General features: G+C 46.6%; 1 protein-coding gene across 2 annotated transcripts in view; it reads left to right on the forward strand.

Moving 5' to 3' along the window:
• The window catches only part of ACOXL (acyl-CoA oxidase like), a 372,099-nt gene that overhangs the window by 18,770 nt on the left and 336,068 nt on the right, over positions 1-17,261 (forward strand). For both annotated transcript variants that reach the window (XR_006059556.1, XM_042248150.1), the window contains exon 2: positions 7,256-7,352. Coding sequence is in view for 1 of the 2 variants with exons in the window: in XM_042248150.1 (XP_042104084.1) it covers positions 7,256-7,352 (97 nt within the window). In the remaining variant the exon portion in view is untranslated. The remainder of the gene's footprint in view (positions 1-7,255; positions 7,353-17,261) is intronic.

Here is a 17,261-nt window from a genome sequence, read left to right on the forward strand (position 1 = left end):
GCTTACTCCTTGGAAGGAAAGTTATAACCAGCCTAGATAGCATATTCAAAAGCAGAGACATTACTTTGCCAACAAAGGTCCGTCTAGTCAAGGCTATGGTTTCTCCAGTGGTCATGTATGGATGTGAAAGTTGGACTGTGAAGAAAGCTGAGCACTGAAGAATTGATGCTTTTGAAGTGTGGTGTTGGAGAAGACTCTTGAGAGTCCCTTGGACTGCAAGGAGATCCAACCAGTCCATTCTGAAGGAGATCAGTCCTGGGTGTTCTTTGGAAGGACTGATGCTAAAGCTGAAACTCCAGTACTTTGGCCACCTCATGCGAAGAGTTGACTCGTTGGAAAGACTCTGATGCTGGGAGATATTGGGGGCAGGAGGAGAAGGGGATGACAGACGATGAGATGGCTGGATGGCATCACGGACTCGATGGACGTGAGTCTGGGTGAACTCCGGGAGTTGGTGATGGACAGGGAGGCCTGGCGTGCTGCGATTCACTGGGTTGCAAAGAGTCGGACACGACTGAGCGACTGAACTGAACTGAACTGATGTATATGCACATATATGCGTCTGTACATACACACCAGGGCTTCCCTGGTGGCTGAGACGATAAAGAATCTGCCTGTGATGCGGGGGACCTGGGTCTGATCCCTGGGTCAGGAGGATCCCCCAGAGAAGGGAGTGGCTACCTGCTCCAGTGTCCTTTCGTTAACAATGTGTTTGTTGGTGGCTGTGCTGGGTCTCTGTTGCTGCGAGGGCTTTCCTCTAGCTGTGGCGAGCGGGGGCTGCTCTCTCGTTGCTGTGTGCGGGCTTCTCATTGCAGCGGCTTCTCCTGTTGCGGAGCACAGGCCCTGGGGCGCAGGGCTCAGTAGCTGCAGTTCCTGGGCCCTGGAGCGCAGGCCCAGTTGTGGTGCTGGACTATCCAAGGCATGTGGGATCTTCCTGGATCAGGGGTTGAGCCCATGTCTCCTGCATTGGCAGGTGGGCTCTTTACCACTGAGCCATCAGGAAAGCCCCGCTCCAGTATTCTTGCCTGGAGAATTCCATGGACAGAAGAGCCTGGCGGGCTCTATAGTCCATGGGGTCGCAAAGAGTCAGACGCCACTGAGTGACTAACACTTTTATTTTCTTTCATATATATATCCCTTCTTTTTTCATGTATCCTCTCTTCCTAACACTTGTCTCTTTTTTATTTTGAAATACTTTTCAATTGATAGGAAAGTTGAAAATGTAATACAGAGAGTTCCCATCACCCTCTTAGCAAGTTTCCCGTTAACATTTTACAGAACCACGGGACATTTGCCGACATGAAGAAGGCAGCCTTGGTCCGTTGCCGTGAACTCAGTCCTAGACTCCATCGTTTCCGCATGGTGGCCTCTTTCTCTTCCAGGACATGTGCTTCATTGCCATAGCTCCTTGGTCTCCCCTGGGCTGTTGGAAGAAGACAGAGAGAGACAAAGAAAGACGGTTCCTCTTCTTTCCCTGTTTCTCATGACCTGACACTTTTGAAGAGTTTTGGTCAGATATTATGTTGCATGTCCCTCCCTCTGGGCTTGTCTGATGTTTTTCTCACCTTTAGGCTGAGGTTATGAGTTCTGGGAAAGTGTGTGAGGGGGAGTGGCCTTCTCGTCACGTCATATGATTTGATATGATACCATCATATCACATCACACCAGTCACACCACAGCATACCACACCATGGTATACATCCTGTCAGTGTGGCTCGGATTTTTCCCTTTTGCTGTAAAGTACCATGAAATACAAAATGATCAAGTGTACACTCTCAGAATTTTGGCAAATACGTTCACCCAGGTAACTCACACCTCTGTCAAAGTAGAGGACATTACTATTAGGCTGAAGTTCAGGCCATCTGATGCGAACAGCTGACTCATCGGAAAAGACCCCGATTCTGGGAAAGATTGAGGGCAACAGGAGAAGGGGATGGCAGAGGATGAGATGGCTGGATGGCATCACCGACTCGATGGACATGAGTCTGAGCAAACAGTGGGAGATGGTGAGGGACGGGTAAGCCTGGTGTGCGGCGGTCCATGGCATTGCAGAGACTCGGACACGACTTCGTGATTGAACAACAACACCACTGTCAGCCTGGAAAGCTCCCCCGTTCCCCTCTCATGCCCTCCCCACCTCTGCCCTGCCCTCCAAGAGACAGCCACTCTTCTGCTTTTGTTCCTGCTGTGTTTTGGTTTTGTTTGTTTTAGAATTTAATAGAAATGGAATCTTACAATGTGTTCACACAGCATATTTTTTGTGGTATAATAATTCAATTTAATCCCATAAAGCAATGAAAATGCATGAACCACAGCTACAGTAGACACTCAGGATGAATCTTATTAGCCACGTTGAGTGAGAGAAGCCAGACACAAGAGATGACATCGTGACTAATCCCATTTCTTTAATATTCACAAGTGTCAAAAATAATTCGTGGCGTTACAGGTCAGGAGGGCAGCTAGCATGGGCAGGAGAGAGGGCGTGCTCAAGAGAGAGGCCACAGAGGGAGTCAGCTGATGTGCTGTGATTTCCATGGACTTGGCTGGGATTATACAGAGGGGTGTAATCTTTGTGAGAATTCATTAGGCTATACTTTTATGACTGTTGCTTTGTTCTTGGTGTATTACATATTATTAAAATGCTTATAATATAAGATACTAGTTTATGCCCATCAGTTGTGTGTGTGTGTGTGTGTGTGTGTGTGTGAGTGAGTGAGTGTATTTGATGAGGCCATGTGTATTCCCTATCTGTTGATGCATAGCTGCTGCTGCTAAGTCGCTTCAGTCGTGTCCGACTCTGTGAGACCCCATAGACGGCCTCCTACCAGGCTCCTCTGTCCCTGAGGATTCTCCAGGCAAGAGTGCTAGAGTGGGGTGCCACTGCCTTCTCCAATTGATGCATAGCAAATTACCTCAAAACTCAGCAGCCAGTTTCTGTTGGTCAGGAATTTCACAGCATCTTAGCTGGGTCTTCCATGACATTGCGTGTAGGGTGTTGGTTGGGGCTGAAGGTGTATAAAGGTTTGGCTGGGGTTGGCAGAGCCGCCTCAGAGGCGGGGCACTCACATGGCTAGTTGGCTGGAGGCGTCAGCATCTCCCCGGGTGGATTTTTCTATCAGGCTGCTTGAGTGTCCACATCATGGTTTCTGGCTTCCTCCAGAGTGAGAGATCCCAGAGAGTCTGAAACAATGTTTTCTAGATTAATACACACCATTTATACGGATCAGTAGTGCATTCCTTGCGCTTCCCTGGCGGCTCAGCGGTAAAGAATCTACCTGCAATGCAGGAGACCCAGGTTCGATCCCTGGGCCGGGTAGATCCCCTGGAGAAGGGAATGGCTCCCCACTGCAGTATTCTTGTCTGGGAAATCCCATGGACAGAGAAGCACATACACAGCACATCCCTTTTTATTGCTATGTAACATTCCATTTTATGACTAGATCATAATTTATCAATTCTGTTAGTGAATGATGGCTGTCTGGATGCATTCCAGTTTGGGGCTCTTATGAATAAAGCTGATACGAACATTCTTCTATAAGAATTTATTTATTTAATTATTTTTTAAATTTTATTTTTACTTTATTTTGCTTTACAATACTGTATTGGTTTTGCCATACATTGACATGAATTCACCACGGGTGTAAACGAGCTCCCAATCCTGAATCCCCTTCCCACCTCCCACCCCATATCATCTCTCTGGATCATCCCCATGCCCCAGCCCCAAGCATCCTGTATCCTGTATCTAACATAGACTGGCACTTCGTTTCTTACATGATAGTATACATGTTTCAATGCCATTCTCCCAAATCATCCCACCCTCTCCCTCTCCCTCAGAGTCCAAAAGTCTGTTCTATACATCTGTGTCTCTTTTGCTGTCTCGCATACAGGGTCATCATTACCATCTTTCTAAATTCCGTATATATGTGTCAGTATACTGTATTGGTGTTTTTCTTTCTGGCTTACTTCACTCTGTAATTTTTAAAAGAATGTTTGTTTATGTGTTTGGCTGGCTCGATCTTAGTCGCGGCACTTGGGACCTTTGATCTCTGTGGTGGTGTGTGGCTTTTTTAGTTGCGGTGTGTGGGGGTTTTAGCTGCAGCCTTCAAACTCTTAGATGTGCACCGGGGGTCTAGCTCTCTGATCAGCAGTTGAACCTGGGCCCCTTGCACTGGGAGTGCAGAGTCTTAGCCCCTGGACCACCAGGGAAGTCCTGAGGTTGGCTTTTTGTCACAGTGCTTGGAGGTCCATCGCCGTGGCCACGTATGTCGGTTGCTCACTGCTGCTCATTGCTGTATCGTGCTCTTCTGTATGAATGTACCGCAGTTTGTCTGTTCCCTAATCGAGGGACGTTTGGATTATGTCTGGTCTTTGGTGATTACAATTAAAGTTGCTATAAACATGCATGGATAAGTGTTTGCGTAAAGGAAGGGCTTCATTTCTCTCTGGTGAATACCCGGGAGTGGAATTGCTGAGCTGTAAACTCAGGTGTGTGTTTACCTCCATGTTCCTGTTCAGTCACTAAGTGATGTCCGACTCTTTTCGACCCCGTCAGCTGCAGCACGCCAGGCTTCCCTGTCCTGCGCTATCTCCTGAAGTGTGCTCAGTCTCATGGTGATTGAGTTCGTGATGCCATCCAAGCGTCTCATCTTCTGTCGTCCCCTTCTTCTCCTTTCCTCAGTCTTTCTCAGCATCAGGATCTTTTCCAGTGAGTCAGCGCTTCTCATCAGGTCGCCAAAGTATTGGAGCTTCAACATCTGTCCTTCCAGTGAATAGTCAGGGTTGAATTCCTTTAGGATTGACTTCCTAAGACACTGTTAAACTTTTCCAGAGAGGCTGTAGCATTTTTTTTAAAAAATTCCCACTACCAGTGAACAAGAGATCCAGTTACTCTCTGTCTTAACAAGAACTTGATATTATCAGTGTTTTTTATTTATGGTTCAGCTTTTAAATTAGTGTCTCATAGTCTGGTCCTAATTCCACGGGTGGAACTGCCCAGCGAGGCACTGTCTTACTAATCCTTAGCTGGACGCCCATCCCCACACGACTCTGAGGAACAGTGAAGCTCCTCTCATTTGCTTTTGTTTTTGACTGTAATGATCCTAGCTCAGGGGTTTTCAAGCTTGCTGTTAATGATGGAGCCATGTTTAAAAAGCTAAGTCCTACACAGACCACCAATAGAGAAGTCAGATGGTGGAGCTGCTGGGAGTAGAGTTGGCCCTCTCTGGACCCCATCCCCACCCCGACAGCTGTCCCCAAGGTGCTGCCCAGCACGCGAGTCCCAGGACTTACTCTCAACTCTCATGCCATCTACCCAGGACCTGCCAGCTCTCTTAATCCCATAGGACCTCTCTCTGCCACTTATGGCACAGACATAAAAATATTTGCCAAATCTTCATACCTTACAGACCCAAGAAGACAGAAAAGAGAAATTATATCTTTTACAATACCAAAAACCATTGTTATTTATGATTTATACCTTGTGTGTGTATGTGTGCTGAGTCTGTCTGACTCTTTGTGACCCCATGGAGTGTCTCCTGCCAGGCTCCTCTGTCCCTGGAATTTTCCAGGAAAGAATACTTGAGTGGGTTGCCATTTTCCTCCTCCAGGGCATCTTCCGGACCCAGGGGTTGAACCCCAGTCTCCTTCACTGGCAGGTGGATTCTTTGTACCACTGCACCCCCTGGGAAGCCCAGTAATCTTAGTAGGCCACCTTAAATGCTAAATACTGTTTGTATAACAAAGCTTCCCGGGGGGTGCAGTGATAAAGAATCCACCTGCTGGTGCAGGAGATGCGAGTTCAATCCCTGGGTCAGAAAGATGCCCTGGAGTAAGAAATGGCAGCCCACTCCAGTATTCTTGCCTGGAAAATTCTGTGGACAGAGGAGCCTGGTGGGCCTCAGTCCATGGGGTCACAAAGAGTCGGACATGACTGAGCATAAGAAAAACAGAAAGACTAAGGTTGCTAAGTGTAGAGACTGATATTTAAAAGCATAAAATTCACAAACAAACATGTATGTCTCATGGGAGAGCTTGAGATATTCCTGAAACCCTGACTTTTCCATCACAGAGATAGTTTCCTTTTTGCTTGAAAAGCATTAGCAATTTAGACATTCATATTATGATAAGCAGATGTTCAAGCTTTCAGGAGGACAGATTCTAAGATTTTTTTCATCCAGCTTTGCTGCTGCTGCTACTGCTGCTAAGTCGCTTCGGTTGTGTCCGACTCTGTGCGACCCCATAGACGGCAGCCCACCAGGCTCCGTCGTCCCTGGGATTCTCCAGGCAAGAACACTGGAGTAGGTTACCATTTCCTTCTCCAATGCATGAAAGTGAAAAGTGAAAGTGAAGCCGCTCAGTTATGCTGGACTCTCAGCGACCCCATGGACTGCAGCCCACCAGGCTCCTCCGTCCCTGGGACTATCCAGGCAAGAGTACTGTCTTTGTTAAATAGTAATTCCTTGGGGTGGCTGTTGAAGTGAGGAACAAGCGCCACCTAGTGGTTATATTTAAGTGTACAGGTCAAAATAAGTTAAAACATTTTGGAATATGTATCCTTTAACTTACATGCTAGCAAGATTATGCTCAAAATCCTTCAAGCTAGACTTTTAGCAGTCTATGAACTTTCAGATGTACAAGCTGGGTTTAGAAAAGGCAGAGGAACCAGAGATCAAATTGCCAACATTCATTGGATGGTGGAGAAAGCAAGGGGATTCCAGAAAATCATCTTTCTCATTGGAGGATAATTGCTTTACAATGTTGTTAATTTCAGCTGTACAGTAGTGTGAATCAGCTGTAAGAATAAATATGTCCTCTCTCTCTGAGGCTCCCTCCCCCTTCCCCCCGACCCCATCCCTCTAAGTCAGCACAGGGCACTGGACCCAGCTCCCTGTGGGATAGAGCAGGTTCCCACTGGCCCTTTGTCTCACCCGTGGGGGTGCATGCATGCCAGTCCCAACCTCCCAGCTCGTCCCGCCCTCCCCTCTCCACCCCCCCCCCCCGTCCACACGTCCATCTCGAAGTCTGCATTTCTGTTCCTACCCTGCAAATACGAACCCTTCCTTTCTTTCCATTTTGACCCCCTGTATTGACCACACAGCCTGTGTCACACACACTGGCCTCCTTTGACGCACAGTGTCAAACAAGAGCTACAGGGAGACCCAGCAAAGATGTCTGTTCTGACAGAGCCCTGGGTCCAAAGGCTCCGTTCACGGTCCGTTCAAGGTCTTCACACCTATTTTGTATCCATTTGTCACAGGTATGATTTGAGTCTGGACGAAATGAGAACTTTGACATTTCAGAGAGTGACGTTTACCATGGGTCTACCTCTGTTAAAACGTGCAATTCAGGACCAGGTGAGTCTCACTGTTATTATGGTGTAATAAAGTGTGTGAGCGAATGAGAGAGAGACAGAGAGAGAAAAAGATTCTGTTTTTGCTTTGTTTGCTTTTTGCGACTTGTGGAAGGAAGCACATTAATTTTGTCCTGGGGGAAGCAGACAATTTGGTCGATATGGGAGTGCCTCCCTTACCCTCCTTTTCTCCCGCTTTCCTGTTAATCTAATTGACATTCACTTCTCTCAAGCCAACAGGCCAGGAAGTAGGAGAACCAGCAAAGGTAGTGAAATATTTGTTCACAAAACAAATATGATTTGGGGTTGCAAATTCAAATATCTGAGAAATATGATAATAAATAAAATAATAAAAATATTCATTTTACAGGGTCTTCAAGCATTTTAATCTTGTCAAAAATGGATGAGTCTTGTTTGTCTAAAAATTGCCATTCTCAACGCAGTGAAATTATTTTAGTCAATTTAGCCTTGCTAAAAAGAGAGAAGGAAAGAAGCAAAGAAAATGTGAGGAGAGGATTCCTTTGTGAGGCTAGCATTAGGAGCTCTATATTTACCGAAGTTTAAGTCCATTCCATATAGCCCATTAAGTTCGTTCCATATAGTCAAGGCTATGGTTTTTCCAGTAGTCTTGTATGGATGTGAGAGTTGGACTGTAAAGAAGGCCAAGTCCAACAGAACTGGTGCTTTTGAACTGTGGTGCTGGAGAAGACTCTTGAGAGTCCCTTGGACTGCAAGAAGATCAACCCAGTCAATCTTAAAGGAAATCAACCCTGAATATTCATTGGAGGGACTGATGCTGAAGCTGAAGCTCCAAAACTTTGGCCACTTAATGTGAAGAACTGACTCATTGGAAAAGACCCCGATGCTGGGAAAGATTGAGGGCAGGAGGTGAAGGGGGTGACAGAGGATGGGATGGTTGGATGGCATCATGGACTCAATGGCCATGAGTCTGAGCAAACTCTGGGAGATAGTGAAGGACAGGAAACCCTGGTGTGCTAGAGTCCATGGGGTCACAAAGAGTTGGACACGACTTAGTGACTGAACAGCGACAACAAAGTCCGTTCATTCAGCTTCATAGCTTCCTTAAACCTACCATTTTATACAGGAACAATATGCCTCTTGGGGAGACCCCTGGGGGAGGGCCCTGAACTGGGGCTGCTGAGAAGCTGAACGTATTCTGCAGTGAGCCTGGCCCCCTTTCTGCCCCCCGTGGTTTGTAGAGGGAGAGGCTGAGGACCGAACCGGTGGGAGTCTTGCCCATTCGGGAGACCACGAATGGTGGGCATTGATTCGGGGCATTGATTTTCTGCGGAATGCGAATCAGAGCCAGTGGGGGCCTGCGGTCATTGGTTGAGACCAGATCCCACCCCCTCACCCACCTTGGCTGGCTGTCTGTCCTGGGGAGGCAGGGACAGAAGTCAGCATCTTCTCAGCAGGAGGGAGTTACAGGCAGAGCTTTGGTATCTCCTGGTGAGGTCCTGCAGTCCCTCTTAGGTGACGGGGCACAGCATTGCCACCCTTAGATGGAGAGCATGTGCAAAGAAACACCCACAGAACAGGGTGGCGCACGCTGGGCAAAGCCTGGAAAATAGTTCTGCACCAATCAGAACATACTGGCAAAGTAGGTCTCCAAACTGGTGAATTGCCTCTAAATGGAACATACATTTAGAAGTGAATACAACCAACAAACCAACCAATTAACCTATCAACCAACCTACCAGCCAGACAACCTACCAACCTGCCAACTAATGACCAACCAAGAAAACAACCAACCAACCCAACCAACTAACCAACCAACCAGTCAACCTACCAACCAAACAACCTACCTACCAACCAGCCAACTAACCAACCAACCAGCTAACCAACCTACCAACCAACAAAATAAACAACCAGCCTACCAACCAACTAACCAACAAAACAAACAGCCAACCAAATTACCAAGCAAACAGCCCACCAACGAACCAACCAAACATAAAGAAACCCTAATTCCTCTTTGCTTTAGCTGCTTTCTCCATCACAGCCTGGCCTCCAAATGCATCCAGCCTGGGGCTGGGGGGAAGGTAAGAACTTGACATGGGGGCCAGTCTCCTGCCCCTTTAATTAGCCCATTATGTCTAAGGCTTAACTTAGTGTCAAAATTCAAGACCCGGACGTGAGAGTTGATCCTGTAATGAGGTTTGCCAGTTTCAGCCCGACCCCCATGTCTGAAGGCATAGCCTGTGCACTCTTGCTCCCCATGAAGCATGTGAAGGCCTGCATCCAATTACCTTCCTGTTTCCTTGGCTCCCTCTGAGGTCCTCAGCAGCCAGACAGCTCTGTCCTGGATGATTAGGTATGATTCCTCTGGGAGGCACAGGATTGGCCTTGGATGATCCCGCCAGTTCATTTCTGTTACTTATTTCAGGCTGTTTGGCACTTCTCTTGGTGTGAATTAGCAAAAGTCAAAAAGCCTGAAGGAAATTAAACTAGTCGGTCATCGGTCACCAGGGCACAGGCTCCTCTTGGGGGACGGGTGTCCGAAGATTCTGCAGCACATCTGTGTGTAAAGTCTCTCAAATTCCACCCCATGAACAGCTGGAGTAGCTGTCCACAGCCAGTAATTCTAGAAGAAGTGTCGTATGATTCATCCATGATTTATCCACTTCCTGAGATTACTGAGTCATGGCTGCACTGCCCGTTCAGAGAGTGGTCCAAGTCCTTCCGTCTTTCCCTGGCCCTCGTGTTACTCTTAACTTTTTGATGAGCACCCAGGCAGAGGGCGGCGTGTAACATGTGATGATGATGTTCCTGAAGACGAACGAGGAGCGAGCCGCATCTGTCTCAAGTCTCGGCAGATAGCCCACAGGCTGAGAAGAAGCCATTAAAATGTTTCCACACTGTCTTCTCCCCTCTGTCATCTGCAATAGATTAGAGATGTTTCGATAATTTAAAAAGGAAAACAGTATCTGACCTTGACTACAGAGCGTATACACTTGCACATGTGCACGCACACACACACACGCACACGCACACACACGCATGCACACGCACGCACGCACACACATGCACACACACACACTGTGAATAATCTCATTGCACCTTTTTGACTCTTCCTGCACCCGTTTCCAGCAACATTGTCTTTGTGCCCCTCAGTCAGCTCTCTCCTCTCTCCCTGAGAATTCAGAACCAGGTCCTGGGTGGCGGAAGTCCTGGCTCCCAGAATTTCTGGATGAAGACGCAGAGGACCCAGTTGGGACATCTATTTTGTGGACGCACTGGGACTGGACCCTGTCCCCTTCCTTGGGTGCCTGGTCCCATCTCCTCAAACACTTGTCCATGGAGGCTGGTGGTCTGCACCCAAATCACCATAACTAGTAACAGCAGCTCATGTTTACTAAATTCGTATTTTGTGCCAGCTCTACGAACTTTGAATGGATGATCTCATTTAGTATTCCTGACATCCTTAAAGGTAGTCTCATTTTACAGATGAGTAAACTGAGGCTGAGGAATTGACCAGAGGTCATAGGGAATGGAAACCCACTCCAGTATTCTTGCCTGGAAAATCCCATGGACGGAGAAGACTGGCAGGCTGCAGTCCAGGGGGTCACAAAGAGCTGGACATGACTGAGCGACGGAGCATATGTGCTCACGCACGCAAGGAGCAAGCTGTATGTGTAACTAGTGGGGCACAGATTCAGAGCCAGGGCGGTTGCTTCCTGAGCCCACTCAGATCTGGTGATTTCACGCCAGGGTGCACTTAGAATCCCCTAAAGGAGCTTTCCAAACCCTTGCCACCCAGGATGTCGGCCAGGCCGATCAGATCAGCATTTACGCCTTTCGGGTGATGCAGGCTGCATCCTGGCTTGAGTGCTGAAGCACCGACGTTCTTTCTCAGTACCCCGTGCTGTCTCCCTAGATTGTTGCCATTCAGCATTTGGTCCCTGCCAGTCATGGTTCATATTGATAACCTCAGATGTGCAGATGACACCACCCTTATGGCAGAAAGCCAAGAGGAACTGAAGAGCCACTGATGAAATTGAAAGGGGAGAGTGAAAAAGCTGGCTTAAAACTCAACATTCAAAAACCTAAGATCATAGCATCTGGTCCCATCACTTTATGGCAAATAGATGGGGAAACAATGGAAACAGTGACAGACTTTATTTTCTTGGGCTCCAAAATCACTGCAGATGGTGACTGCAGCCATGAAATGAAAAGACGCTTACTCCTTGGAAGAAAAGCTATGACCAACCTAGACAGCATGTTAAAAAGCAGAGACATTACTTTGCCAACAAAGGTCCATCTAGTCAAAGCTGTGGTTTTTCCAGTAGTCATGTATGGATGTGAGAGTTGGACTATAAAGAAAGTTGACCTCTGAAGAATTGATACTTTTGAAGTTTTGTGTTGGAGAAGAGTCTTGAGAGTCCCTTGGACTGCAAGGAGATCCAACCAGTCCATCCTAAAGGAAGTCAGCCCTGACTATTCATTGGAAGGACTGATGTTAAAGCTGAAACTCCAGTACTTTGGCCACCTGATGGAAAGAACTGATTCACTGGAAAAGACCCTGATGCTGGGAAAGATTGAGGGCAGGAGGAGAAGGGGACGACAGAGGATGAGATGGTTGGGTGGCATCACGGACTCGATGGACATGAGTTTGAGCAAGCTCTGGGAGTTGGTGATGGACAGGGAAGCCTGGTGTGCTGCAGTCCATGGGGTGACAAAGAGTCAGACATGACTGAGTGACTGAACTGAATCATGGTTCGGGGCTGACTCAGGGATACTTCATCTTAATATTTCCTTTTCCCAGGAGGGAGCCAGTGGGACCCAGGCTATTCCTGGCCTGAGTGTAGGAGGAATGGGGATGGGTATCTGGATAATGGAGCCCCACTGCACCCGCGACTGCTTCCTCCACCCCCACCTCAGCCGTCTTCGCTCCCACCTGAGCTCTTCTCATCCTAACATGAGCCACGTGGGCTGTGGGTGTGGTAGCATCTTTACTATCTAAGCCAGTGATTCTCAAAGCATAATCCGAGGACCCCTCGGGGTTACTCCAGACCCTTTCACATCTTGCTTCTACCTGAAAAGTAGACGTCAGCTGCCTGCAAGCATGACAGCAGATTTTCATCATCAACGGCAACCGAAACAGCATAGAGCAGAACACGGAGCGCAGAAGCAGGCTCGAGAGGCCTGCTGGCCTTTATTAAGCCAGATGCTAAAGCAATTTGTAAAAATGCAAAACAATACCGTTCTTCTCATTGATTATTTTTTGGCTTGAAAATGATGGTTGTTTTTTGTAAGAATTTTGTCATTTACATTAACATGTAATAGGTTCATTATTGTTTTTAAATGAGTAAATATTTTAGAAATTCTCAGCTATAATTGTATGGCAACTTGATAGATACAACCTGTGCAAACAAAAGCTCTCTGGAATCTGAGATAAGTTTTTTTTTTTTAATTTTTATTTTTACTTTATTTTACTTTACAATACTGTATTGGTTTTGCCATACATTGACAGGAATCTGAGATAAGTTTTAAGAGTATGTTGTTCAGTTGCCAAGCCTCTTTGCGATCCCATTGACTGCAGCACACCATGCTTCCCTGTCCTTCACTATCTCCCAGAGCTTGCTCAAATTCATGTTTCCAGTGAGTTGGTGATGCCATCCAACCATCTCATCCTCTGTTACCTGCTTCTCCTCTTGCCCCCAGTTTTTTCCCAGCCAGGGTCTTTTCCAGTGAGTGAATCAGCTTTTCACATCAGGTGGCCAAAGTATTGGAGCTTCAGCTTCGGCATCAGTCCTTCCAATGAATATTCAGGACTGATCTTCTTTAGAGTGGCCTGGTTGGATCTCCTTGCAGTCCAAGGGACTCTCAGGAGTCTTCTCCAACACCACAGTTCAAAAGCGTCAATTCTTCGGCACTCAGCCTTCTTTATAGTCCAACTCTCACATCCATATGTGGCTAATGAAATTATTCTTTATTATACTGTAATGATTATTTCCATGAGAATTTTAGAGACTTCCCTCATAGCTCAGTTGGTAAAGAATCCGCCTGCAGTGCAGGAGACCCAGGTTTGGGAATGGCAAACCCTGGAGAAGGACCCTGGAGAGCCTGGAGAAGGAAATGGCAACCCACTCCAGTATTCTTGCCTCTTCTTGCCTGGGAAATCCCTTGGACAGAGGAGCCTGGTGGGCTACAGTCCATGGGGTCACAAAAGTCGGACACAAGTTAGTAACTAAACCACCGCCATACTGTAATTATTATTTCAATCAGGATTTTAGATAGTGTCTGTTTGGTATGGTTTGGATTTTTATATTTAGAGACATATCTGGGGCAAGGGGTGGTCAGATCTGGAGTGGAATAAGCTTCAAAAGTCAGCTCCCCTTAGAAGGCATCAGGGAGTGGGGATCACTATTGCTTTCTTCATGAACCCTGAGAAAAGGAGCAGTCTTTTCCAGGACGCCAGTACACTGATGCTATCGGCGTGTTGCAGAAAAGGACCTGAGCAGGGGATATGCCAGGGGGCTGAGGCTGTCCCCCACCCCTCTGGCCCCACCCAGGCCCGCTCTGTTGCCCACCACTGCCATCACGATGACCAGGCACACCTGCTCCACCCACCCTGGGACTGGTCCCTGACTCCTTTGCGCTCTTGGCTCCCACACCCTGGCCTTGGCTCTGCCCTTGGCCCCCAGGCTTCTGTTTGTACCAGCATGTGGGGGCCTGACAGGCTGCCGTGCGCTGGGCCTTGCGTGCTGTCTCTGGCAGGAGGCCCTGTCCCAGCTCCAGCTCCATGACCTGGGCCCTGGCCACCTGGCCAGCACTTTGGTTGGGTCAGCCCTGACCCGGTGGGAAGCCCTGGAGGATTTGAGCAGAGATGACCGGACAGAGTGAGGGCCTGTTTACAGAAGTTCCTCTGTGTAGATTGGCACCTGAACAGGGTTGTCATCTGTGACGGCTGCAGGGGTTCTTTGCAAGGGTGGGCCAGGGGGTGAGCTAGGACCCGCCCAGGGACTCCACTGCAGCTGTGGGCTTGGTGCTATTTATTTATTGCACTGGAAACCATCCTGCATATTGGAAATTTCGCATTTTAAGGCACAATGATTCTTCTTGCATTGAACTATTATGTTAAACATAACAATAGTGATTATCTGTTATCATTTGCTAAGTCCCTGCTATGTGCCAAGAGAGGTGAGTCATTCATTTTACGATCATTTATTGAATACCTACTACAAAGTAGTTTGAGAGGCAGTGAACAAAACAGGCAAAAATATTCCTGCATTACGGAGTTTACATTTTAGGCAGCAAACTAATAAAAAAGTAAATTTATGTCAGATGGTTGTCGATGTTAGAGATAAAAATCGAGCATGGTAAACTGGAAAAGAACCCTATCTCTGTCCACAGATGATACGATTTTTTAATGTAGAAAACCCTAAAGATTCCATTAACAAACTGTTAGAACTGATAAACAAATTTGGTAAAGTTGCAAGGTACACAATCCATCACTCTTTTCCGTTTAAATTCATATAAAATAATGCACTTCCCATTAAGAGCTAAGCAAGCTCATGAATCAGGCTGGTAATGTCAATACGGTACATTCTTCAATGGGTGCTGTCAGTATTGGTAAATTATATGATTACACTAATCATCATAAAAATTTCCAAGGCAGCTAGGAGTTTGGTAGGAAGCATATGCTGCCAAGAGAAGAGGCATTAAATTTAAGGCAAGAATTTGGAAAATCTGAAGCTGTCCAAATGCTGCAGTGATGTTGTGACAGGTGAAAAGTGTCTTTGGACAGAGCCATGGGAATGTCATTTTCCGTCATTCCTCTGCTGGGCTTTCCTGGGGTAGTCAGGGCCCTTGGGGAGGACAGAAGCACAGCGGCGACAGGCAGCCTTTGTTGCAGAATTCTCCCAGCACTGTGCTCAGCGACCCCATTCTGTGGCCTTAGGGGAGAATCAGCCAAGAATAGGAACAGCTGAGAGCAAGAAGGGTCCGATGTGGGGGCCGCAGTGAGAATCCTGGATTTGTTTTGCAAAGGTAACTGCAGTCACAGGAGGGTTTTCTCAAGGCTGGATTGGGAAGAGGGAGTAGGGAAGCACATTATAATGCGTCTTTTCTTTTTCTGGTGTTTGGCCACGCAGCACAGCATGGAATCTTAGTTCCCTGACCAGGGATTGAACCTATGCACCCTGCAGTGGGAGTATAGTGTCTCAGCCACTGGACTGCCAGGGAAGTCCTGTAATGCTTATTTTGAAAGTATTATAGTATCTTGATCAAAATTTACAAGTTGATTCAAAAAATGTATATGGAAATGCAAAAGACTTGGAATCATTAAGGCAGTTCTAAAAAAGGACACATTTGGAGGACTGTCACTATTTGATTTCCAGACTTGTTCAAAGTGCCTCAAGATTATGTGGTATTGGCATAAGGTTAGACACATAAATTAATGGGACAGAATAGAGAGTCTTAAAATAAATCCACACATGTGTGATCAATAAATTTTTGGACAGTGTTGCCACGGCAGTTCAATGGGAAAATAAAAATCTTCTCAATAAATGGTTCTGGAGTGACTTATATAAACTTATAGGAAAAAAGGTAGCTTTGATCCCTACCTCACACTACACACACAAATAATTTGAGATGTATTGTACACTTAAACGTAAATTGCACAATTACAATGTTGGTAGAAGAACAAAGGAGAAGGCAGAGGTTTCTTAGAGAGGATGTCAAAAGCTAAACACATCAAAGAAAAAGAACTGATAAATTGATCTTTATCAAAATTAAAAGCTGTTGTTCGTCAAAAGACATCATGAAGAGAAGAAAAAGACAATCTACAAACCAGGAAAGAATGCCTCCAATGCATATATCTGAAAAAAATTATGTCCAGATACAAAAGACCTGTACCCAGGACATATAAAGAGTTCTTAGAGCTAAATGCTAAAAAGATAAACTGTTCAATGTGAAAAATGGGCCAAAGACTTGAACAGAGCCTTTATAAAAGGGACCAAATGGCTAATAAGCATAGAAAAATGTGCTCAGCATCTTTAGTCATCTGAGAAATGCACATTTAAATCATAATGAGAGGCTTTCCAGGTGGTGGGTGGCTCTGAGTCCGAGCTTGCAGTGTAGGGGCCCAGGTTCAATCCCTGGCCAGGCAGCAAGATCCCATATGCTGCAACTAAGAGTTCTCACTTGGGCGTGAGGACCTGGTGCAGCCAAACAAACGCAGCCAGCCAGCCAGCAAACCAGGGAGCCCACAGTGAGACGCATCACAAGCCCTTGAGAGTCGCTGACCCTAGGGAAAGACAGTACTGATGAGGATTTGGAGAAACTAGAAACCTCACACACTGTTGGTCGGAGTGGAGAATGGTATAGTCATTTTGCACAGGTGTTCAGCACTTCCTTACAACCCTTTAACCAGCAGTTGCATTCCTAGGGGTTTACAACAGAGAAATGGAAACACATATCCCCACAAGGACTTGTTCATGAACGCTTACCTCAACTTTACTTGAAATAACCCCAAGCTGAAAACAACACAGATGTCCGTCAATAAGGGATTGGACAAATGGTGGCACATTTGTAGATGGAAAACTACTCAGCCATCAACAAGAATGAATGACAGATACACAAAACAACACGGATGCCTTATTTTCCCAGAAGAAGACAGATACGAAAGTACATGCTGTACAGTTCCAGTTTTGTAAGTTCAAGAACGGGAGAAGCTAGTGCATATTGATGAAAAGAGAACAGTGGTTGCCCCTGGGGGTGGTGACCCTGTAAAGGAGAATGAGGGCACTTTCTAGGTGGCACAGGGACGTTGCGTGATCTTAATTGGTGTGATGGTTACACAGGTAGATAACGGACCAGAACTCATGCACTGATGCTCTCTGCATTTCACTGTATGCAAATTTTGCCTTAATACTAAGATCATCCTGGTGAT

This window comes from Ovis aries, chromosome 3 (genome assembly GCF_016772045.2).
Source record: "Ovis aries strain OAR_USU_Benz2616 breed Rambouillet chromosome 3, ARS-UI_Ramb_v3.0, whole genome shotgun sequence".
Taxonomy (NCBI): domain Eukaryota; kingdom Metazoa; phylum Chordata; class Mammalia; order Artiodactyla; family Bovidae; genus Ovis; species Ovis aries.